The 23,202-nt window shown below is 38.0% G+C and overlaps 1 protein-coding gene across 3 annotated transcripts in view; it reads left to right on the plus strand.

The window, feature by feature from the left end:
• Positions 1 to 19,869, plus strand: part of abca4b (ATP-binding cassette, sub-family A (ABC1), member 4b) — a 46,103-nt gene extending 26,234 nt beyond the window's left edge. For 2 of the 3 annotated variants that reach the window (XM_085254848.1, XM_085254847.1), the window contains 25 exons: positions 1,922 to 2,127; positions 2,653 to 2,707; positions 2,968 to 3,027; positions 5,798 to 5,958; positions 6,224 to 6,348; positions 6,454 to 6,552; positions 7,449 to 7,730; positions 7,964 to 7,996; positions 8,132 to 8,237; positions 8,328 to 8,402; positions 8,689 to 8,858; positions 10,354 to 10,531; positions 10,654 to 10,769; positions 10,971 to 11,118; positions 13,667 to 13,790; positions 14,571 to 14,700; positions 14,840 to 14,960; positions 15,656 to 15,718; positions 15,998 to 16,104; positions 16,799 to 16,940; positions 17,228 to 17,362; positions 17,655 to 17,758; positions 17,958 to 18,050; positions 18,191 to 18,440; positions 18,898 to 19,869. In XM_085254848.1, coding sequence (XP_085110974.1) covers positions 1,922 to 2,127; positions 2,653 to 2,707; positions 2,968 to 3,027; positions 5,798 to 5,958; positions 6,224 to 6,348; positions 6,454 to 6,552; positions 7,449 to 7,730; positions 7,964 to 7,996; positions 8,132 to 8,237; positions 8,328 to 8,402; positions 8,689 to 8,858; positions 10,354 to 10,531; positions 10,654 to 10,769; positions 10,971 to 11,118; positions 13,667 to 13,790; positions 14,571 to 14,700; positions 14,840 to 14,960; positions 15,656 to 15,718; positions 15,998 to 16,104; positions 16,799 to 16,940; positions 17,228 to 17,362; positions 17,655 to 17,758; positions 17,958 to 18,050; positions 18,191 to 18,440; positions 18,898 to 19,014 — 3,200 coding nt within the window. In that variant the 3' untranslated portion in view covers positions 19,015 to 19,869. The remainder of the gene's footprint in view (positions 1 to 1,921; positions 2,128 to 2,652; positions 2,708 to 2,967; positions 3,028 to 5,797; positions 5,959 to 6,223; positions 6,349 to 6,453; positions 6,553 to 7,448; positions 7,731 to 7,963; positions 7,997 to 8,131; positions 8,238 to 8,327; positions 8,403 to 8,688; positions 8,859 to 10,353; positions 10,532 to 10,653; positions 10,770 to 10,970; positions 11,119 to 13,666; positions 13,791 to 14,570; positions 14,701 to 14,839; positions 14,961 to 15,655; positions 15,719 to 15,997; positions 16,105 to 16,798; positions 16,941 to 17,227; positions 17,363 to 17,654; positions 17,759 to 17,957; positions 18,051 to 18,190; positions 18,441 to 18,897) is intronic. The other variant, XM_085254849.1, reaches the window with a different exon arrangement.
• Positions 19,870 to 23,202: the final 3,333 nt, after the last annotated feature.

Here is a 23,202-nt window from a genome sequence, read left to right on the forward strand (position 1 = left end):
TGCTGATATTATCATATGTGTGTTATTAACTCAATATCTGTATCTATGAGTGGAGTCATATAAGTGATGCTTAATGAATGTGGACAAGGGTATTATTACTATTACTATCAAAAAAAAATGCCCAAAATACTGCCTTCAAAAATGTAATTATATGTAAATTTCCATATATTTTGTTACATGAGAACAATGTCAAATGTTAGAGTTAATAGAATCTGGTAAAATGAAGTTTACTTGATTGGTATGCATTAATTATTTGAATAAACCAGCCTTTATGTATGTCAGAGGTATTTTATTCAAAATTATTGCTTTATGTTTACTGAGAGAATGAAGAATAATTTTTTGACTCTAGGCTTGTGGTGTTGTTATATATAAGAAACAAAGCCAAAGGCAATTGAGATAATAAATGTTTGAACTGTCTGTGATTATAATTATAATCCTGGCAGCGATGGAGTCATCAGTATTCAGATGACTTACATACACTCACTCACTTTATTAGGCATACCTGGCTAGTACTGGGATGGACTGGGTTGGTCCATATTGAGGTAATAGCACCACACAGTTGCAGTAGATTTACTGGTTGCACATCTATAATGTGAATGTCTCATTCCACCAAATCCCAAAGGTGCTCTACTGGTTTGAGCTCTGATGGCTGCGGCGGTCATGTGAGTGCAGTTGGAGATGATCTGAGCTTTGTGACATGGTCAGCAACAATGCTCGAGTAGGCTATGGTGCCACAATAATTTTTAGTTGCACAAGTTTGTGCGCACAGACAAGGAATTTTACTTTGCTCTCTTCATGATATGGTTAAATAGGCAGTAACTAATTATGTAACTTAGTACTAAAAGGGTTCCGAAGTGTGTCAAGAAAATATCTTCTGTAGCTGTAGCTCAGCAGGTTCAAGCTGTTCTGCATCCTGCAGAGATTGTCTTCTACCTTGGTTGTAACAAGTGTTTATTTGATTGACTGTTGTCTTCCTTCAGCTTAAAGCAGTCTGACCATTTCCCGGCTGATGTCTGAAAACAAAAAAGGCATTTTCACACAGAGAACTGTTGTTCACTGGATATTTTCTCTTTTTCTGATCATCCTCTGTAAATCCTAGAGATGGTTGTGCGGGAAAATCCCAGTAGAGCAGCTGTGTCTAAGATTCTGTCTCAGAGCAGCTTGTCTAGCACCAACAATGATGCCACAATCAAAGTCAATTAAATCACATTTCTTCCCCCTTTTGATGCTTGGTTTGCATTCTAGAAGGTCGTCTCAACCATGCCTGTATGCTAATTATATATGCTTAAATGCACTACTGGCATTTCTGTTAATAAGCAGTTGAATAGGTGTAAATAATAAATGTATCGTACAGTGAAACTCCTGGTGCATAGCATCAGCCTTTTACAATAGAGCCCTGCCTAATAAAAATGTAGTAGTAATGATAATAATGATAACAATAATAACGATAATAATAATAATATAATGTCATAATAATAATACGTTTTTTCTTTTGTAAGTGAGCGCCCTCACAAGTGTAGCAGAGGAGCACGTGTGTGTGCAACCTGCTGAGTTGTTTATACGTTTCAGTATGGACTTGTTGAAATTTGCATCACTGGCCCACTTATCAAAGTTGTAAAACAGAACATAAACAGACAATTTTTTTTCACATTCCCAATTTAATGGTCATATTGACCCATGAGCTTGCTATTACTGTTCTGCCTGAGGACACGTACTTAAGATGCAACCCCGTGAAGCTGGTGAAGTGTAAATTTGCTTATGCGTTTATGTGCTTGAATAAAATTTTTTGTTTTTTGTTTTTTTGTTTTTTTTGCATCTCAAGCAGTTTTTGTTCCTTTGTCCTTGTGTTGGTTTCTGCTATTTTGGGAACACTTTGCTCCTAAGTAGCTCATTTATATGTGAATTTCTGTCCTCTTTCCAGGGGATATAGACAGCATCACAAGTCTTATCCACCACCATGTCCCCGAGGCCAGGCTGATTGAGATGATTGGACAGGAGTTGACCTATTTGCTCCCCAGTAAAGGGTTTAAACATCGGGCCTATGCTAGCCTGTTTAGGGAGCTGGAGGAGACACTTGCTGATATGGGTCTAAGCAGCTTTGGCATCTCTGATACATCACTAGAGGAGGTACGGATGTCTGTTGTTTGTTGATACTGTGGATAGCTTAAGAGTCTTCAGAATATGTATTTATATTAAATTTTGGAAAGTTTGAACCCCGTTTGAAAATTCTGATAAATGAAATAAAGAGCCAGACATTGTAAGAGAAGTTTGTTTTTTGCCCTTATTAGTACTTTTAAAAGCTCTGAAAAGGTCAACATTTGTTTTCATTGGATGGATTAGAAAAATTGTGTACTTTTAAACATGACATGCCTCTGCAGCATTTTAACTATATTAATACATCTGTAAAGTTTTTTTTTAAAGACCAAGTGCTATAAGATTTCAGCTAATGTCTTTATTAGACTTGGATCCTGCATCTTTTCTTCTTTTCTTTTTTCTGCTGTTGCTTTCTACCTGCACACAGTTCTAGGGATTTGTCAGTTAAAAATTAAAAAAGAAAAAAGGGTACAATATATTCAGAACATAAAGGATGAACTTATACTACATGAATGAAAAGTTTTGAAAGTTAAGGAAGTTCTTTTTCTCTCTCTGCAGATATTCATAAAGGTCACTGCAGACGGAGAAGCTGCGAATAATGCCACCACTCCTGGTAAATACCACCACTGATATTCTCCATGGCCTTTTGCTGGAATTGAATTTCTGACCCTTTGCCCAGTCTCACACCTGTTTTTATTAGGCTGTTAGTGTTGCGTATCCTCGAAGTAGATTATACAACTGTGACTATAAAAGCAGCCAAAGTACTTGTTTAGATTTCAAGTGTGGTGTGGTGCTTCATTTGTCTTTTTTTAACCCTCTAGTTTGTGTGCATATGTGTGTGTTTTTTGTTTCACTTATGTGTCCTACTTCTAGAACAGTGGATGTTACAAGGGAGAAAAAATGGCTGCAATGTTGGCATAGAGGGAGATGAAGGTCAGAGCGTTAAGAGCCATTAGACTGAACTCTGGCAATATAAATGCTGTTTTTTGTCACTGAACCTGGGCCAATCAGATCTTTTTTTTCTTTCATCGATTAAATATTTTATTCCTAACTTTTTATGTGGGACTTTTCACATAAGGACAGTTATTTATAACACTCTGAAAGGCATTTATCCCAACCAGGGAAGCAAGTACCCCAGAGAGTACCTTTCCAGTAGCTAGGGGTACTATAACCATTAATTAAAGAAGTGACCTCAAAAAGTTAGGTAATGGGTAAGCAGTAAAAATAACAGCCAAAGGGAATGCATACACGATTAAAATGTAAAAGTGACTGGGTACTTTAGTCAACACTGAAAATTTCATACATATTATCTATGAATTGAATTCATAGACCCAGAAAGATTTCAGTTTATGATATTTTCATGAGAACAGCAGTTTTTCTTTTTTCCAAGTGCACATATATGTTGGAGTAGAAGTCTAACTAATTACATGACCTCTTTGACAGGTGTAGAAAAATTGTAAAGTGTAGAAATAAATTCTACATGGGTTAGATGAGGTTTTCAGAGATAATTATATACCCACTTCCATTTATATTTGATATTTACATGTTTACATATTTGATTCTTTATGTATGCACTTTCAAAGCAATAATATTTATGTGTTGAATTTACCTGAGGATAGGAATTCCTGGCTTCTGATTGGTTAGTGAAGTCACAGGGGGTCCGAACAAGGAAGTTGTGCGACGAGTGAACATGCTGCTAATTTAGCTTACATCCATCTCCATCTTACTGTTTATAATAGCTCAGAGAGATTTAGAACCACATAGCGATCCCTTCGGTTTCAAAAGTATGGCTAACTAAACTATTAATAAATAGTATGGCTAATTCATAGACTGCGGCTTAACAACTACAAGTCTTAGTTGAGGAAGAGATGAAACATGCTAAAATTACTAATGAAAGTATGGCTAACAGTTTTTTTTTAAACAACAATATTTGGACATGGAAAGATAAAAGCTTGTACAAAAGTTGGAATTGTTTCCTGAGAGTACAGAATAATCTGTTAGTTATTGATTTACAAGAAAATTAGTCTAAAACAGCGAAATAGTAGACAGAATGTTGAACTAGTATCCTAGTTGCTATGGACGGGGGATACAAGTAACTGATTATAATGAGAAACATAATAAATTCAAAGCAGATTAGAAACATTATGAGATGAATTCACCTGAATATGAAATGAAAAATGTTGATGATAAAGGGTTTTACTCCACCTGACATGATAACCCTGAGGTAAATCAAATTAGAAAATGATGACAACTGTTATACACTGCTGTGAATTTTTTTTGTCCTGCGTTCTGATTTCTTATTTTACTGCATATTTGTCACAGTTAAATATTTCAGACCACCGAACAATTTTTAATATAAAGACAACCCAATTAAATATGAAATGCAGTTTTTAAATGATGATTTTATGTATTAAGGGATATAAACTATCCAAACCTACCTAGCCCTATGTGAAAAAATAATTGCCCCCTGACCTAATAACCATTTGTGTCACCCCTGCATTCAAGTGTTTGCAATAACTGGCAATGAGTCTTTCACATCACTTTGGAGGCATTTTGGCCTGGACGTTGTTGCAGAACTGTTTGAATTCATCTCATTGGGATGGTTTTGAGCATCAACTTTAAGATTATGCAAAGAATCTCAATCAAATTTACATAGAATACCTTTATTTTTATTACCTGAACCATTCAATGATGGATTTGCTGGTGCTCTTTTGGATCGTTGTCCTGCTGCACAACTAACATGTGCTTCAACCTCAGGGGACAAACTGATGGCCATACAGTCTACTTGAACATTTTCTTGTAGAGAGCATAATTCGTGGTTTCATCAATTATGTCAGGTCATCCAGGTCCTGAAGTAGCAAAGCCGCCATGAAAACCCTCAAAAAAGTTCAGCTTTTGTCTGGTGTGTCCACAGACAAAACGCTTGGAGACCATCAAGATATTTTTTGGTATTAGATCAGCCTTTTTGTTCTTTTTTGGTCAGCAGCGGTTTTCACGCTGCAGCTTTTCAGTAGATGCCATTTTTGCCCAGTCTCGTTCTTATTGTTAAATCATGAACTCTGAAACAAGTGAGGCCCGAAGTTCTTGCAGTTTCTTTGGTAGGCTGGCCACTCCTGGGAAAGTGCACCACAGTTCACTCAATTTGCACATAATGGTGCTCACTGTGGTTCACTGGAGTCCCAGTTGTGTTGTTTTTTAAAATCTTTCAACCAACTTCACTTTGTCAAGTGTATTCTTGATTCAACAAGAAATTAATAATTGATCATTTATTATTTATTCTTCGTCTGATATTAAAATTAGTTTCATGATTTGAAACATCTAAGTGTGACAAGTATGCAAAAAAGTACTATTCGAGCACAGAACATGTTTTCTGTGACCATTTAAATCCTTTTGTGTTAAGCCTCACTCAGCTTGAATGGCCCAGGTACAGGCTGCCTTAGTTAGAATTTAGTGTCTGTTTTTGCTGCTTATATGCTCTTTTCTATTTATAGTGCTGCATCAGATTCATATATTTACTCGCATTCATGCATTTGTGGTATTCAGAAAATATATTCATAATCCTCAGAATACTTGCTCAGTGGATTTTAGTAGTAACACTCATTCACAGCCTGTTCCCACATGCAGATTATGCAGTTCATCTAAAATGCTTTGTTTTCTGTAGATATGGTTTTAGTGCTGCTTACTGTTTTCTTGTTGAACACAGAACATAATGGAGTGAACCCCACCAACCAGTCATCGGACAGCAGTGCAGGAAAGGGCTCCAGGCAGGTGAAAGGTGGATTTCTGATCCTGAAACAGTTCCATGCTCTGCTGGTAAAGAGGTTCCACCATGCCACACGAAGCCAGAAAGACTTTTTGGCACAGGTACAGGATCTCATAAACATGGGAATGACGTGATGAGTGAAATGGCTTTGTGGTTGCATTGTGTGGAGCATATAAACTAAATAGACTGGTGTGAGTTTCTTGAGAGACCTATTTGAATGAATTTGACGGTTTTAACAGATACAGTGTGTTTACTGAGAACATTTTTTGAGCCAAATTTGTTTGGATGTATCTGCAAAAGTGTCCGCTTATTTTGCAAAACATTTTCTAAACTGTTGTTATTATGCTTGTGACTGTCTGATTCCAGATCGTCCTTCCTGCCAGTTTTGTCTTGATAGCACTGATCTTCACCATGATTGTCCCTCCTTTTGGAGAATATCCCAGTCTCACTCTGAGCCCCTGGATGTACGGACAGCAGTTCACCTTCTTCAGGTGTGAAGGCTTTAGATAAATCTTTCAGTAACATGTTGGATGATAGATATTTGCTTTTTTCTCCAATTTAATTTTCTTCTTTGTATTTTTTCATCACTGTATTAGCAATGAGAGGCCATATGACCCCAAAATGAAACACTTTATAGAGCGCTTGCTAAAGCCACCAGGCCTGGGCACGCGATGCATGGAAGGAGAACCCCTAGGGTGAGCATTATGACTAGAGATAACAACACTCCTTCTGCTACATCTTAGAGCACTGATGTCTATTTTCTTAGGGCTCATACAATGCCAGGAAACGGTATAGTCAAACAAACACATCTTTAAACTGTATCCATATGTATTTTTTTTAATAGAAGCAAATCTGCAGAATCTGGATCTGGAATAACATTAAACTCATTTAAAAAAAATAATATTCAAATTTGTTGTCAAATACTTTAATTTTAAGCTTCATACTTCCGTTTTGAGTTATTAATCCAAAAGACTCAAAGTCATAACAGTCAGCTCCAAGAAGTTTGGAAGGAAAAAAAAAAGCAAAAGCAGTGAGAACAGAACTTTTTTTTTTCAGTACAATAACAAGTAGCATTATACAGGGGAGTCCCGAATAAAGGTGGGAGGTAGTGACTAGACCACTCAATCTCTAGATGCTGCTGGCGTTGAAATAGAGTGAGCAGATGGCTGATGGAGACTTCGGATGAGACTCCAAGGACAGTCCGAATGAGCTGGGTTTAGGGAGGAGGAGGGATGAAAGGCACAGTGAGATATTACAATGAATTCAAAAAGCAGGAACGTTTTGGAGAGCATAAGTAAAGTGGACAAGAGCTGCAAAATTAAAATTTAGACTTTTGACAAAAATGAAATAATGAAGAATTTAGGGCAGCAAAAAAACCTTATTGAACTCTTGCTTTAACTTCATTTAAATTATTTATTGGAGAACTGCAAAAAGCAAAAAAAGCTTCATTAAAAAAGAATAATCCAGTGGCTGAATTATATACAGTGGATGGTTAAAACTACAACTAAGTATATACAGTGCATAGATAGTAGCTTTACCGCATGAGTGATTTTACCTTTGCAGTTTAATTTCTTCACTCCTCTCCCTCCAGAGTTCCCTGCAGTAACAGGACCCCAGAGTGGGAGTATCCTGATGTCTCCCCAGCGGTTAGCAACATCTTACAAAGTCCTGCATGGAACCAGAGAAACCCATCACCTTCCTGCCAGTGCAGCACAAGTAACAAACTGACCATGATGCCCATCTGTCCAGATGGTGCAGGAGGTCTGCCCCCTCGCCAGCGACTGGAGCCAACGGAAGACACAATGCTGGATCTGACTGACAGGAACATCTCTGACTACTTGGTCAAAACCTACCCCAGTCTTATTAGAACTAGGTGAGTTTGAATGTAGTTGTAAACTGTACTCAAAAGGTAAAACCAGGTGGATTTAAAGAAGAAATACAAGTGTGTTAAAAACCCTCACAGAGCTGGAAAATATGTCCTAAAGGAAATTAAAAGGAGAAAAGGTCTAAGGCAAAAGAAAAACAAAGAGCTAAAAAAAAAAAGAAAGGCAAATAGCAAATATTAATGATCATTCTCCTTAATGAAAACTACATTTCTTTTCACAGTTTGAAGAGCAAGTACTGGGTGAATGAACAAAGGTAACAATTTTATTTCTTTATTTAATATTTTCTTTCCCCATTTTTGTTTTGTCGTTTGTTACAACGACACAGCAATGTGTTAAAGACATGCTGATGTTAGGAACTGTGATGTGAGTGGATATCTTCTGTCCTCAGATATGGAGGTTTGTCAGTTGGAGGGCAACTCCCCATCCTGGATGTGGACCCTAAAGACATCCGGAACGTTTTTCATCAGCTGGGACGGATGCTCAACATCACTGGGGTGATTATTCTTGTGTTATGATTTACAGATCGAGTGTGCAAGTTTGAAATAAGTCAATAAAAATTAATAATAATGAACTGCTGTCTGCAGGGTTACTATAGCAGACTTGCCCTGAGGGACATTGGCACTTTCTTACGATATATGGAAAGTGAATTCAATATAAAGGTAGGTGTGCAGCTCGATAGAAGAGTGGGTTTTTCCACAAATAGCAAAGTGGCACAAATGACTGTAAACGCAAGCAGTTTGACAGTCTAATACTTTGCTTGTGTTTTACAAACCTTTCACTTTCTGATTGTCTGTCATGTCATTGATTGATTCCTGTAAGTTAGCTTAAATGTTTTCCACTTGTAAATTTATTCTGAAGACTACATTTGGAGATCCTCTATGTTGTGTAACAGGCTGATCACACAGTTGCGAGATGTGCTCAATTAGTTCTGTTCTTCTCTGCCAGGTGTGGTATAATAACAAAGGCTGGCATGCCATGGTGGCCTTCATCAATGTGGCTAATAATGCTATTCTGCGAGCCTTCCTACCCAGAAATGCCAACCCTGTAGAGTTCGGGATCACTGCCATCAACCACCCACTAAACCTCACTAAAGAGCAGCTTTCTGAAGTCACTGTGTGAGTAATAACTGTAGTTTTTTCTTTTTTAGCTGTGTTTAAATGTATGTGTTTGTGTAGTCTGTAAATCAACCATAGAGGGTATAAAAGATGGACATAGGTAGAAATCTGTGGGGAAGTGCCTTAAACCTATAATCTTTTCCAATGATCCACAAAGTGAAATGCAAAAAGAAGACTGATTGCCTATATATGACTAGCACATACAGCATATTATTATACATACCATATTTAATGACCCCGCTTTTCACTTGATTTACTACTTCCTAGTGACTATAAACATTTTCCTGGTGGCTTTAATGTCTCAGTTTCTTATTTATCAAATTTCATTTTCATTTTATAAATTATGATGCCATTTAATTTAGTCACATTAGTTTAAATTGGACGTTAAATCAGGATGTGATTAGGGGCAGGCTCCGTCAAATTCACTTCTTACTCATCACGTCTTGTTTCAGCATGGTGAAAGCCAACATGCTCAAGTCCATATTTTCAGAATAGGACTTCAAAAATCACAAGTGATTTTGAATCCACCTTTTTCCGTATAGTCTTTGAAGTCCAGCGTTCAGGTGTTGTGATGGACACTGCAAAAATGCATATGTACAGACCAGAATTTTATTTTGTTCTATCATTTTTCTCTTATTATGAAAAGAAACTGAACAATCAGAAGCTAAAGGCGCAAGTTACTATGTGTGTTTCTAATGTTAAGCTGTGAATTATCACATTATTTGGATTTAGCTTAATATACATGGGTTGTCTTTTCTGTAGGCTTAACATATCTAATAAGTTCAAGTACTGGTGAAAGGTTTCAAGCCACCTTTCATTTCTTTATTTTTTGTTTCCAATGAGCCAGAAGTTCTTTTAAAAGTGATCTTGAGCAATGCGTTCTGAAGCTTTCTGACGGCCTTTGAAAGATTTTCGTTTTCAGTCATTTTCAGTTCAGACTTTGTAACTGACTATTTTCAGAGGAATATATTTTTTAACCACTTAACACTGACTTATGAAACATTCGATCATAAAAAATGCACCTTATTCAAGGGATGAAAGAATATTGTTGTGTTTACACATAACAGACAAACTGGCAAAGAACCAATTTTAAGTTGTATCTTTTAGCACTTTGTTACCAGCAGCCTGTCACAAAAACACATCATTTGTTCCCATTTCTTTAGTTCAATCTGTAAAAATGCCAAAGAAAACAGAGTTTGACAGACATGAAAACATATTGTTGCACCAATAAGTTGAATCCCAAAGATTCAAAAATCATCCTCCACTTCTCCAGAAAAAAGGAGAAATGTGGTGTGGCTCAAGACTTTGGCACAGTACTATAGAGATATATTTATGGCCAAAAAATGCTTTTATTTTTAATTATCTCATTAATAATTCAGAGAAAACCTAAAGCCTCAAACCATTTGTGACTTAGCATGGATTCAGCATTGTTTTTAGTCTCTTAATAACAAACCCCAGAATATATAGAACTGACTTCATCTGCTTCCTCCATCAGGCTGACCACTTCAGTCGACGCCGTGGTGGCAATCTGTGTTATTTTCGCCATGTCCTTCATCCCTGCTAGCTTCGTCCTCTACCTCATACAGGAGCGCGTGACCAAAGCCAAGCACCTGCAGTTCGTCAGTGGGGTCAGCCCTGTAGTTTACTGGGTGTCCAACTTCTTTTGGGACATGGTAAGTGAAGCTAGACTGGCTTAAGTGAAATGTAATAACTGTATGTTAATATATCCTATATCAGAGCTATTTTTCATAATATTGGATTTCTGTCTTCTTAATCACTCTTCATGTTTATCTAGATGAACTACACTCTCAGCTCTGCAATGGTAGTTGGCATTTTCATGGCTTTTGACAAAAAGTGTTACACATCACCATCCAACCTGCCAGCACTAATAGCACTCCTTTTGCTCTATGGGTAAGCTGTTGTTTACTTTAATTTGGTTCGGTTTTGTTGTTCTGTTGCTATGGTATAACAAGACAATAACCGAATAACTAAATAATTGACAAAAAGTTAATAGAAAAGTTAAAATTAAAAGTACAAACAAAGAAAAAAATATTTTAAATTGAGAATTTTTAAAAATATGTTGGTTTTTGTCTTTTAATCTCTTGCCTTTAGGTGGTCAGTGACACCCATGATGTATCCCTTGTCCTATATATTCAACATCCCGAGTACAGCATATGTGTCTCTGTCCTGCATCAACCTGTTCATAGGCATCAACAGCAGTGCCATCACTTTCATCCTGGAGCTGTTTGAAAACAATCGGGTATGTACTGATTAAAAACCATGTAGCCTTCTAACATTTCACTGCACTTAATGCTTATTTGAATTAATCATTACATCTTACATTATGTTTTGCATTTGCACAGTTATACTCACATTCCAGTTCAGCTTCACCAGTAACTACAGGGCAACATTTTCAGTGCTATTACTTTTGGAATGAAGCAGCCACAGCTGAATCGCATACATTTATAAAACATTACAAATGTTTTTACAATAGTGAGAGAACATTTGAAAGCAAAGAATATAATTTTTGTGAAATAAACTGAATAATTCATGAAAAGTTAATAGATGGTGGTTTGATGAAGTAGCAAAACAGGATTCTGAATGAAGAAGATAGGACAAGACCTGTAAAGTCTAGACACTGGAGGATGAGTTGGATGAAACGGCAGGTGATGGTTTGATTGGGGATCAAAGACTGAGGTGATTTGAGTTTGAAAATTGGAAGTAAGATTGGATCAGAATTCTTCAGTGGGAAAGGAGATAAATAGAAGAGCAAGAACAGACCAACACATGAGTGCAGAAAGACATGAGAACACAAATGTTCCTTATTAAACTCACACAAAAGCTTTTTCATAAAACAATACAGTGATAAAACTGTCACCAAACAGTATTTTGTAACAGTGACTGTTTATATTCTAAAATATTATAATACAGCAATATTATGGTGTCATAATATCTACTATATAATATTATTATATGTATTGTAATATGACTGAGTGAATATTATGGTCATTTTATTCTTGCTCCCTGATGGCTGAATGAGTAAAATATGTTTTTAACCATATTTTTTGAATACATTCCTGCCCCCAAAGGATTTGAACACATGGCAGCTGATGTTTACCAACAGGGACAGAATGATCAGAATTAGGATTAGAGTCAGGGGAGTGCTGTTGGAGAGTATATGGCTTTTTAGCATAGCAGGAAAGCACAGGTGTTACTCATCACATTAGGTGCAGATCTATACTAAGTCAGGACAATGTGACAGTCAGCTGGCATGCAGAGCACTAGAAACCTTACACTGAAGCAGTTAAGTGGAATTTCTCTTTTATAAAACAGCTATATAGTAGGTGCTTACACAAAAGCTGATCAATTGTTTGGCACAGCTGGGGAAGCATGAGGGAAGTTAAGCTGCTGGTCTGCAGGGCAGGGGATAACTAATAACTGCAGGGCTTTTAGACTCCTGATTGACAGTTTGGTGTGAACATGTAAGTCGACCACAACAACTGCCAACACCTATGCTGGCAAGTGGAAAATAAAGGAAAAAGAGAAGCAGAAGGAAACTGAAGTTGGAGGGAAAGGGCACATATGTGCAGATGTGCTCTCATCGTGACAGGTGACTGCCTGCTCAAAAAAAAAGAAAAAGAAAATGGAGATTGTCCTTCCCTCCAGATGGTTCTGTCCAATGCACATCTGTACACAGCTTCTCTCATGACATATGAGTCATGAGAGAAGCTGAAGGTCAAATGGGCTATATTTTTGTTGCCTGATATTTCCAAGGATTTCAGAGAATTTGTGCATTTCTATGGTGAAAAAACTGTTTGCTTTATACATGAATACATTTAAAACCCATTAAAAAATTAATTGCTATATTTTAGACTTATCTGTGTAGGCGAAGCAAGACATAAAAATGATCATTGGAAAGAAAGAGGTTTTATTTCAGCTGAAAAGAAGTATCGCTTTCTTAATTTCTAGAGTCTTGTTCTTTGGGAGAAAAATAGGAAACAGCTGAGGAAGGCTGTTCTTATATCAAATGTGCAATTAACATAAGAAAAGACATCTGCTCCAGTGTCAAGCATGACTGGGTGGTGGGTCTACTTTGAAGAAAATTTCAGCAACTTTTTAAAGTTTAACAAGGAGAAACTATGTTTATACCAATTTGATTTGGGAGCCCCTGGTTATGTCTCCCAAGTTAAATTGGTCCAGGCGCAGACCTAGCAATTCAGACAACCCCTAGAAAGACAGAAAAAAGAAACAAATGAACCTCACCTGGACTATGGATACCAGAACCTCGGCCTGGAAGAGTGGCAGCCAGACCTTAGCTTGTGGACCTTATTGGGCCTTCTTTGTACCCCATCTGTAGATTCCACTGTTCGGAAGTGCACTTGAAACCAGGATAGATGATCGATTTTGTAATCATCAATCTCTGGCTGTATGTTGTGTGAACTCAGGTGAAAAGAGGGTGAAATGTCAGCTGATTATCACTTATATGAGGTGTTTTGGGAGGAGAACCTAGAATAGACACAGGACATGCTAGAGAGATGTCTCTTGGCTTGAAAAGCTGGAGGAGATGACTGAGGAGAGGGAGGCCTGGACAGTTCTGCCCCCATGACCTGGATAAGTGGATGAATATATTTTAGGTCCTCAACTTTCCCTCAAAACCAAAGTAGAATATTTGCATTTCCTGGTCATGTATATGAGCTGTTCATTCTTAGAACATCTGATGCATTTCAAAATTTTTTAGAAAAGATGTTGCAATTATGTGATATATTTTTATATTTAGATGTTTGAGGTAACTTTTTTTGTGTGGCCAGTCTTTGCTCGTGTTCAATGAGGGGCTGAAGAAAGTCCTGCTGGTGTTCCCTCACTTCTGCCTGGGACGGGGGCTGATAGACATGGCCATGAACCAGGCTGTTACTGATGTGTATGCCCGCTTTGGTATGTACTGTGTACCTATCCATCATTTTAGCTGATAAAATTTCATACTGTGTGATTTGTGAAAATATTCAAGCAAACTTTTACAAAATTGCTAATTTGGGTTCTCATAGTTTCTAGTAGTTTGTACTCTTAATACCACACTGTAGTGTCATGGCTGGGGTAGCAGACGTGTGGTGTTGAGAAGGAGGACCCAAGATGCAGGCATAGAATGTGATGCGAGTGAACTATTTACACGAGTGACAAAGTGGCAAAAACAGGAAGAGCAGAATGGGGAGTTAACAAAAGCTAAACTGGGGAAAACCAAAGAACTAACCTGAAACCATAAGAACACGGAGTGATGAACCAGGCAGAGAGACACAGAGTTACACAGATGACATGACCATAGGAGGGAAGCACAGCTGATCCTAATTCACATAATGATAGGAAGACACAAGCTGAACACAGTGAAGTCACACATGGATCTACAAAGTAAAACAGGAAGTATACACTGACGGAACAAAGAACACGAAACTGACTGGGAGCATAAACCGTAACCAATGAACTGAAACATCCAACCCCAAATACATAATCAGAATACCCCCAAACATGAGATAATAATAATAATAATAATAACAATAACAACAACAAAACGCTGGGTCACCGATCCAGGACCATGACATGTAGATCTTCTAGGCTAGATTAAGCGTAGTGTTGTACCATCTGTACTGTCTATGCATAAAGTACCCTTTCACTCACTGAAAATTGTAGTAAAGTTTGAGTTTGGACCTCGTCTGTTTCCAGGTGAAGATTACACATTGGACCCTTTCCGATGGGACTTTGTGGGAAAAAATATTTCTTTCATGGCAGTGGAAGGCTTTGTTTATTTTATTCTTAATCTTCTGATCCAGTACAGATTCTTCCTGGACCACTGGTAAGAACACAGCTAAAAGCACACTAGCTTAAAATTTAAATAAACAACAGTAACTTAACCATAGGGTTAGAATTTAGAGCAGAGGAGCTCTTTTGCACTAGAAGCTTCAGTGCTGATGATTTTTTTCCAAATCTCCCAGGTTGTCAGACTACAAGCAGAGTCCTGCACAAGATGAGGATGATGATGTTGCAGCAGAGAGGCAGAGGATTTACGATGGAGGGAACAAGGCTGACATTCTGCAGATCAGGGACCTCTCTAAGGTATACATTTTAATCAAACGACTAATTTCATATTTATTGTGATATTTCATTGCGCATTTTGGATTATAAGACTGTATGAAATAGAAGTTTCAAGGTTTCTTCCAGGCCAGTTTTGTTAATTTCATTTTCAGCTTCAGAATTAAATTTATTTCCAGACATCCTTTCATTTGTATTCACATCAGCATCCAGTTAAATGAAAAATTAAAAACAGAGGGGAAGGCACTAAAGGTTAGTATTCGTGGGAACATTCAGAAAAACTCCAGTGGGATAAGTACTGAATACAGAAAAGGTCGCCACACATTGGAATTACAGCTCCCTTTAATTTCATTAGCAATGTTTCTACCAGCTACAGGTCTCATCATGCAAGTATCTGAAAAAGAAATAAAAGTTGTGAAATTCAGATTATAATGCAAAACAGCCCATAAATAACATAAGTAAATCCCTCTATGGAGACGGAGCAGGAAAGAAGGTGGGAGTTGTTTTATTTTTGTTTGTGTCTCAAGTAACGCGAGAGTGCTTTCCCGATACCAGAATCATAGAACTTTTCTTTATAAATACTGGATAGCAAACTTAATGCAGTGCTAAACATGAATTTAACTATTTTCCCAAAAAATCCACCACCTTTTTTAAACATAAATTCTTATTGTTCGAGCAGCACTACACAACTTAAATGTCTCCCTGCCTTCTCTGCACAGACGTATGTGGGCAGGAAGAGGGCAGCTGTGGACCGGATTTGTGTGGGAGTCCCTGCAGGAGAGGTAAAGTCACTGAGGACATTTATATTGAGACCTACTACTCTTTTCTATTTGCTGTCAGTTTTCTCTTTCTGCATCTCTTCAAATAAACTGACAAACTGATTTGGCATTAGAGCATTACAGCGGCATGGTAACACGCCTCGCAATTTGCAGTTCTATATTTATCTCTTCTAGTTAGTCTAATCAAGCTTGATCGAATGTGATGGAATATGAGTTTCATTCTATATAAATGGGAGTTTATTTAAGTGCATTCATAAGCCTGTTTGCGTTTTTTCCTGTTAGTGCTTTGGTCTCTTGGGAGTAAATGGAGCTGGGAAGACGACAACCTTCAAAATGCTAACTGGTGACACTGATGTCACCTCTGGAGAGGCTTCTGTGGCTGGTTACAGGTACATAAAGTTTATTCAAAAAAATGGTCCCTGGATAACAGAACACAAAATCTGTTCAGGCCTGCATCGGATGGAATTTATTCAAAAAATAGAAAACTTTGCTCTTAGTTTATCCTGCACACAGTTCCAGATGAGTGAAAACCAGAAACAGTTCACTGAATAAGACAGTTTGAATACGGGAAGGTCAACCTGACATTACCTGTGTGTTAACACCATCAGACTATTAAACTCATCACTGTGATACTCTGATTGGGGAAAAAACGCAGCCTAGGAGGGCTTGAATAACAATTAGATTTCAAAGTCTAAATTCTCATTTTGTCAAGGAGTTTCATGCCAGTTATTTGAAAATTCACAGTTTTCCCCTCAGAATACCTGCTCAGTTAAGTGGAAAATGTCTTTGAACAAAAATCTAGGGATTCAAAGAATGTGAAGCACCGATGTGTCAAATGATAGTAATTATTGTCTGACAAATATGGGCATTAAATTAAATACACTTGACAAGAAGATTAGGTAAGCAATGTTTTAGTCCCTTTCTATTGAGAGGAATCAGCTTCTGAGCTTCTTCAGATAGCTTTCTTAAATAATCACTATAGATCTGTCCCTTCTGGAATTGATTGATGTTTTGTTATTCCTACCATGTTAGGTGCTCCGTCAGCCCACTGCACTGAATTGCATTGTTTGTCCTGTTTTGTAGCATCTTGACAGAGATTCTGGATGTGCACCAGAACATGGGCTACTGCCCTCAGTTTGATGCCATCGATGAGCTTCTTACTGGCAGGGAACATCTCTACCTTTACGCTCGTCTCAGAGGGGTGCCCGAGTCAGAGATCCCCAGAGTGAGTTGGACTCCAGCTGCTTTACATATCGAACAGGCTAAGGATGTTTTTCACTCGGCTAGTCCAGTGACACTTTAGTTCAGCAAAGCAGTAGAAATCTGCTTTGTTCATAATGGTTTTGTTCTCTTTTTTTAAATATTTGCCCATTCTTCTTTTCTGTACTAATTTTGCTCATGCATTTTATGATATTTTATGAAATGCTATCTTAACGGGTGGGTTGTCCATTATAAAAGATCACTGTTTTGGATTCAAGTAGCCACTAAAGATGAATCTTTTTCTCCATCTAGGTTGCAGAGTGGGGCATTCAGAAGCTGGGTCTGTCAGAATATGCAGGCCGCTGTGCGGGGACTTACAGTGGAGGCAACAAACGCAAACTCTCCACAGCTATTGCAATGATTGGTTGCCCGGCCCTGGTGCTGCTGGTGAGTTAGCCAGTGACGAAAAGCTCATGAGCCCATTGTTTGGGATTTTAAATTTTTATGCAGGGATTTATCAATGAAATGCTCTATGAATCCAGATGGGAAGCCATATGGGTTCAGTCAAGCCTGGCCTCGAATGTTTTATACACTGGCAAGCAACTGTGCAGATCAGTTCAAATTGGCATAAATCTGAGATCTTTGCCATATGCTGATAAAGAAAAGGTTTTGGTCTCTGTTTGCATGGAATTATGTGCTCAGACATTCAAGTTGGCTGTTTCTGGCTCTGTGCGTTTAGGACGAACCCACGACAGGGATGGATCCCCACTCTCGACGCTTCCTGTGGAATGCCATCATGAGTGTGATTCGGGATGGCAGGGCCGTGGTGCTAACGTCACACAGGTTCGCCTAATAATGAAATTAAAATCCTCTGGACACATTTGCTGCACCAGCTGACCAAACGGTTAACTGTTGATGAAATCATGGCTACATTTGCATTCACTTGATTTCGCCACAGAGGTCCATGAAATGATGATGCATTGCTCAAACATGAAACAGCAGCAGTAAAAATAAAGATGGATTATTGTTGTTTTTTTACCAGCATGGAGGAGTGTGAGGCTCTGTGCACTCGACTGGCCATCATGGTCAATGGAACCTTCAAGTGTCTGGGTACCATTCAGCATCTCAAATACAAGTAAGACATATTTTGACTGTTACTATTTAAATATATAAGTGGTCATTTAGTCACAGTGGCATTTTCTAGCTAATATCAACTAATGATAAGAGCACATAAGGAAACATGTTGAATGTTTTGATGCTGTTTCCTTCATTTAGATTTGGTGATGGCTACGTGGTCACGATGAAAATCAAGCCAGCTAAAGCAGGCTTGTCCCCAGAGCTGGAGCCTGTCGAGAGCTTTATGGAGACCAGTTTCCCTGGCTGCGTTCAGCGGGAGAAGCACTACAACACGCTGCAGTACGAGATCGCCTCATCCTCCCTAGCGAGGATATTTCAGCTGGTGGTGGCCAATAAAGACAGGCTCAGCATCGAAGACTACTCTGTTTCCCAGACAACACTGGATCAGGTTTGGATGACATACAACAATGAGAAATGACACTGTGTTAATAAAACGGAAGGGTATTTGTCCCATGACAAGGAGGCAATAACTGTCAGTTTTTGTCATAGATGAAAATATTCAATCTTTAGGTTGCAATTTTTGTCATTTATAAAGAGTACATAAATAACTAAACATATTATGCATGTAATGGAGTTTTACCATGAACAGCTAGAACTCTTATGAAAACATATTTCATATAATAGCATGGTTTATTTAAACACCATCTGTGTACACACATCTTCCCCTCCATAGGAGAGATTATAGTTGTTGATAAATATATTCATAATCTGCTAATAACTGCTGTTGTAAGCCTGACATTTAAATATCACTTATGTAGAGCTGGATATAAATAAATTATGATTCAATCCTATGCATTATAATTTATCACTTGCATTAAAATGTTGGCGCACTTTCGGTTTTTCAGGTGTTTGTCAACTTTGCTAAGCAACAGGCTGGAGAGGACGAGGAGTCAACGCTACACAGACGAACGGCAGGTGGAAGAAAAGACATCAAGGTCTCACCGGTTAAGAGGAAAACATGAAAAAGTCATGCAAATGTAGAGGTGTTACTCCGCAGGGCAGTAATATACTGTAAAACCACACACCGAAATTCAACAACTTTAAATGTTTTGCTAGCCAGCTGTTTTTTTTTTTTTAGAGTAGAGGTGAATGTGACCAGCTCCCTGCCAAACTGACCTGTGGAAGAGTTTGCTTCTCGAGCTACAGTCAAACTTGACAAGCTCTTGTCTGCAAGTGGAGAGTCATCTTATATAACTTTTAAAAATCAATAATGTCTGACACATTGCTTTGACCTGACACTTTCCGAATTACTTTAAACTTCAAGCTAAACAAAAGATTCTTCTGGAAAAAATTGAGTTTTTTCTGCTTAGACTGACTGGCTTGTATAAAAGTGTACATATTGTATGTTTAATGAATACACTAACAAATACCCTGTTAAGCATTATTTTTATTGTCTATTATAATGAACACCTGTCACTTTTATATATAATATTTAAATGAAGACTCATGCTATGTATTGTTGAACTGTCTAAATGCAAAACATGTTTACGATTGATTCTGTTCTTGTCAGTATTTTTTTGTTGTAATTTTATTACTATTTTCTGCTGTCTTTTACATCTACGTGCTTTGTCAAATAGCACAATGTTTTCCTCTTGGAAAAAAAAAACGTATAAAGAAGCATAGCAAGGCTGAAGAGGGAATCTATTTTGCAACTGACATCTGTTTAACATGCTTTCCACATGCTCTGTGCAGTCCTTTCTAGCTGATTCGCACTTCCATCAGTCACAAATAAAGGAGTTTCATGAGCTATATATGAAGTGTGGTGTAATGTAAATGTGAAGTGCTGTATTTCCTATTAAATATTTCAGCCTTCCCGTGCTTCTTTCAAAGCTCCTTGGTGTTATGGTGGGATGCTCAAAAAGAGGAACTGAAAGGCTTTTCACATTGCTGACCTACAGTGACTCCACTGACCTCCATTCTAAAGCTAAGGAAGCAACTACGCAGATCAGTTGAGTCAGTGGCTACGAGACGGCTTTGCATCGGGGGCCAAGGCGACACTGTGCTGAGTGGCTTGTCACAACCTGGATTTTTCTGACACATAGTCCAATTACTGTTCTCCTTCAGTGAGTGGTGGTGTCATTGCCTCAGGCTGCCCATAAGTCTGAATTCCATTGGCTACCTCAAAGAAACAGAAGGATGATGGCACTGTGCAATTTCAAGGCTGCTAATGAATTCTCTGGTGGGGATCTGATGCTCACTCTCTGCCCATATGCTCATCTGGATGAGGCTGATGAGCATGAGTAGCACGCTGTGGGAGAGCAAACAAGTCATGCATCAACAGTGCGTCCAGAAAGTATTCACAGCACTTTACTTGTTCCACATTTTATGATGTTATAGCCTTATTCCAAAATGGATTCAATTCATTTTTCACTTCAAAATTCTACATACAATAGCCCATAATGACAAAGTGGGGAAAAAAAAGTTTGCTTGAAATTCTTGCAAATACAGTACGATGGTTAGTACTGTCTCACAGTAAGAAGATCCTGGGTTAAAATCCACCATCTGGCCGGGGCCTTTGTGTGTGCAGTTTGCAGATTCTCCCTGTGTTTGCAGTCTAAAGACATGCACCTAGTGGGGTTAGGTTAATTGGTGATTCTAAATTGTCCATAGGTGTGGATTCGAGTGCAAATGTCTCTGTGTTAGCCCTGCAGCAGACTGGCAACCTGTCCATGGTGTACTCTGCCTTTCACCCTATGGTAGCTGAGATCTGCTCCAGCCCCCCCTGCAACCCTGACTGGATGTATGGACGGATATTACAAATAAAAGACATAAAATGACAAATGATCATCTGTCAGATGTTCCTACAACCTGATTGGAGTACACCTGTGGGAAAGTCAGGTGACTTGACAAAATTTAGAAAAGCACATATCTGTCGACATAAGATAGTTCACAGTGCATGTCAAAGCACAAACCAGGCCATGAAGTTCAATACTGTCTACAGACAATTGTCTGTACATCAGAGACAAGATTATTTTGACGTACAGATCTGCAGAAGGATACAGTGGCCTCCATCATCTTTACACGGAACCACATTTTGGAACCACCAGGACTCTTCCCAGAACTAAGGCTGAGCGATTGGGGTTGAAAGCCCTTAGTTAGGCTCAAGGCAAAGATGAATGTAGCAACATACAGATATATTCTTGATGAAAGTGCAGAGTGCTCAGGACCTTGAACTGGGACAAAGGTTCATCTTCAAACAGGACAATGACTCTAAACACCCAGCCAAGATAACAAAGGAGTAACTTCAGCACGACTCTCTGGACAGATCTGATAATGGCTGTGTACCAAAGCCACCCATCAAACTTGATGGAGTTCATGAGGTTCTGTAAAGAAGAATGGGAGAAAATGCCCAAAAATAGGAATGCCAAGCTCGTAGCATCACACTCAAAAAGACTTGAGGCAGTAATTGGTACCAAAGGTGCTTCAAGGAAGTACTGAGCAAAGGCTGTGAATACTTATGTACATGTTACATTTTACTTCTTTATGTCTATACTTATAGATATCTATTACTTACATTGGAATAGTAGTGGTAGAATAGTTAAATTTATGTCTTGCATATTTCCACAACCATATCCATAATCACATACCGTGTATGCCACCGTTGTATATAGTGTATTATCTTACTTATTTTATATTTGTTTGTATTTTCCTTCTGCTATCAGTACCTGAGCTGAGGTAACGTAAGAATTTTCCCACCGTGGGATCAACAAAGTCTTATCTTATCTTATGTTTTACAAATTTGTAGAGAATTTCAAGCTAAAATGTTTTCACTTTATCATGGTGAGGTATTGTGTGTAGACTTTCAAGGTAAAAAAAAAAAGAATTTTGGAACAAGGTGTTAATATGACAACATATGGATCAAATGAAGCGCTGTGAATACTATCTGGATGCCTGTTGTTGAATCCTGAATGAGGCCGACTTAAACATTGAGATTATCTTCAGTGCAGCTGAATCAAGAAGCCACATTTTGAATATACAGAACAGTGTGGAAAACTTAAACCTGTATTATTACATTTTAACTTTCATTTTATTCATTTATCTTTATTTTTTTTACATTGCAACTCAAGACCAGAAATCTTATCTTATCATCTTATCCCAGCTGTCACAGGCCAAGAGACAGGGTACAGTTTTCCAATTTGTCACAGACGCCTCTTTCTGTCATGTTGGGTGACATAAACTGTGTTTCACAAATTTTTTTTTCATATGATGTAGTAGCAAATACTGTATTTTCCATAGCAGCATATTGAATTGAGAGCATTATACTGAGTTACAAGAAATTAAACATGTTACATAATTGAAATGTCCTCTTTTGTGATCAGATCAACCATTAGGTCATGCCATAGTTGTTCTCTTATTTAAAGCCCTTTTTTCTGATCTTGTGGAAAGAAAATCACTCTACTGGAACTGTTGTTAATGTCAAACTTCTTGATGCTTGTTTTAATTTGTCTCTTTTCCATCATGCCTGTCAGCCAATTGCCCATAACTGGAATTTAATAGTCTTTCAAGCCCTTGAAAAAGAGGTTTCCTGTTATTTCCAGTAAAAAATCTCTTAATCCATGTGATGCTTACATCTGATTATCAGATATTCTTGCAAAGTGTTGTGTATGTGCACCAGCAGCCACGCAAGATTTTCTGCAACAAAGATAAATACTCTTGTGTGAAACATGCCATGGTAATAAATACACAAATCTGACAAGGCTTACTATCTGATACTGATTTCTCTTTGACACCCTTTGGTGTCAGACAAATACACAGTGACAAACTTATCAAGACCTTCTCAAACAGCATCATTAAAGCATGTAGAATTGGCATCTTTAGATGTTCAAGCTGCCTGCGGTGTGATGCAATCAGGAGCACTCACGCACTTTAAATGAAAAAGGGCTCAACAACAATTTGAAATGTTAGTTAACTAGTCATAGGGGGTGTTACTGTGCCTGTGGAAAAGTGAGTATTGTGGCTGCTGTGGGTCTTAGGGAGCTTTGCCACTTCAGTGGATACTCTGAGAAAGTTAAGAGCAAGAGAAGCCACTGTTACATGCTGTTACATGCTGCTGCTGTGGACCTGAAATGAAATGGACGTTTTCAAATGTGCCACAGTGACCATTAGGATTATAGAAGGTGTAGGAAAGAGTGTTTAAATCTCTTCTGCAT

This window comes from Mchenga conophoros, linkage group LG18 (assembly GCF_057382185.1).
Source record: "Mchenga conophoros isolate Kocher_MC1m ecotype Shallow Benthic linkage group LG18, M_conophoros_male_GT1.1, whole genome shotgun sequence".
NCBI classification, from domain to species: Eukaryota; Metazoa; Chordata; class Actinopteri; order Cichliformes; family Cichlidae; genus Mchenga; species Mchenga conophoros.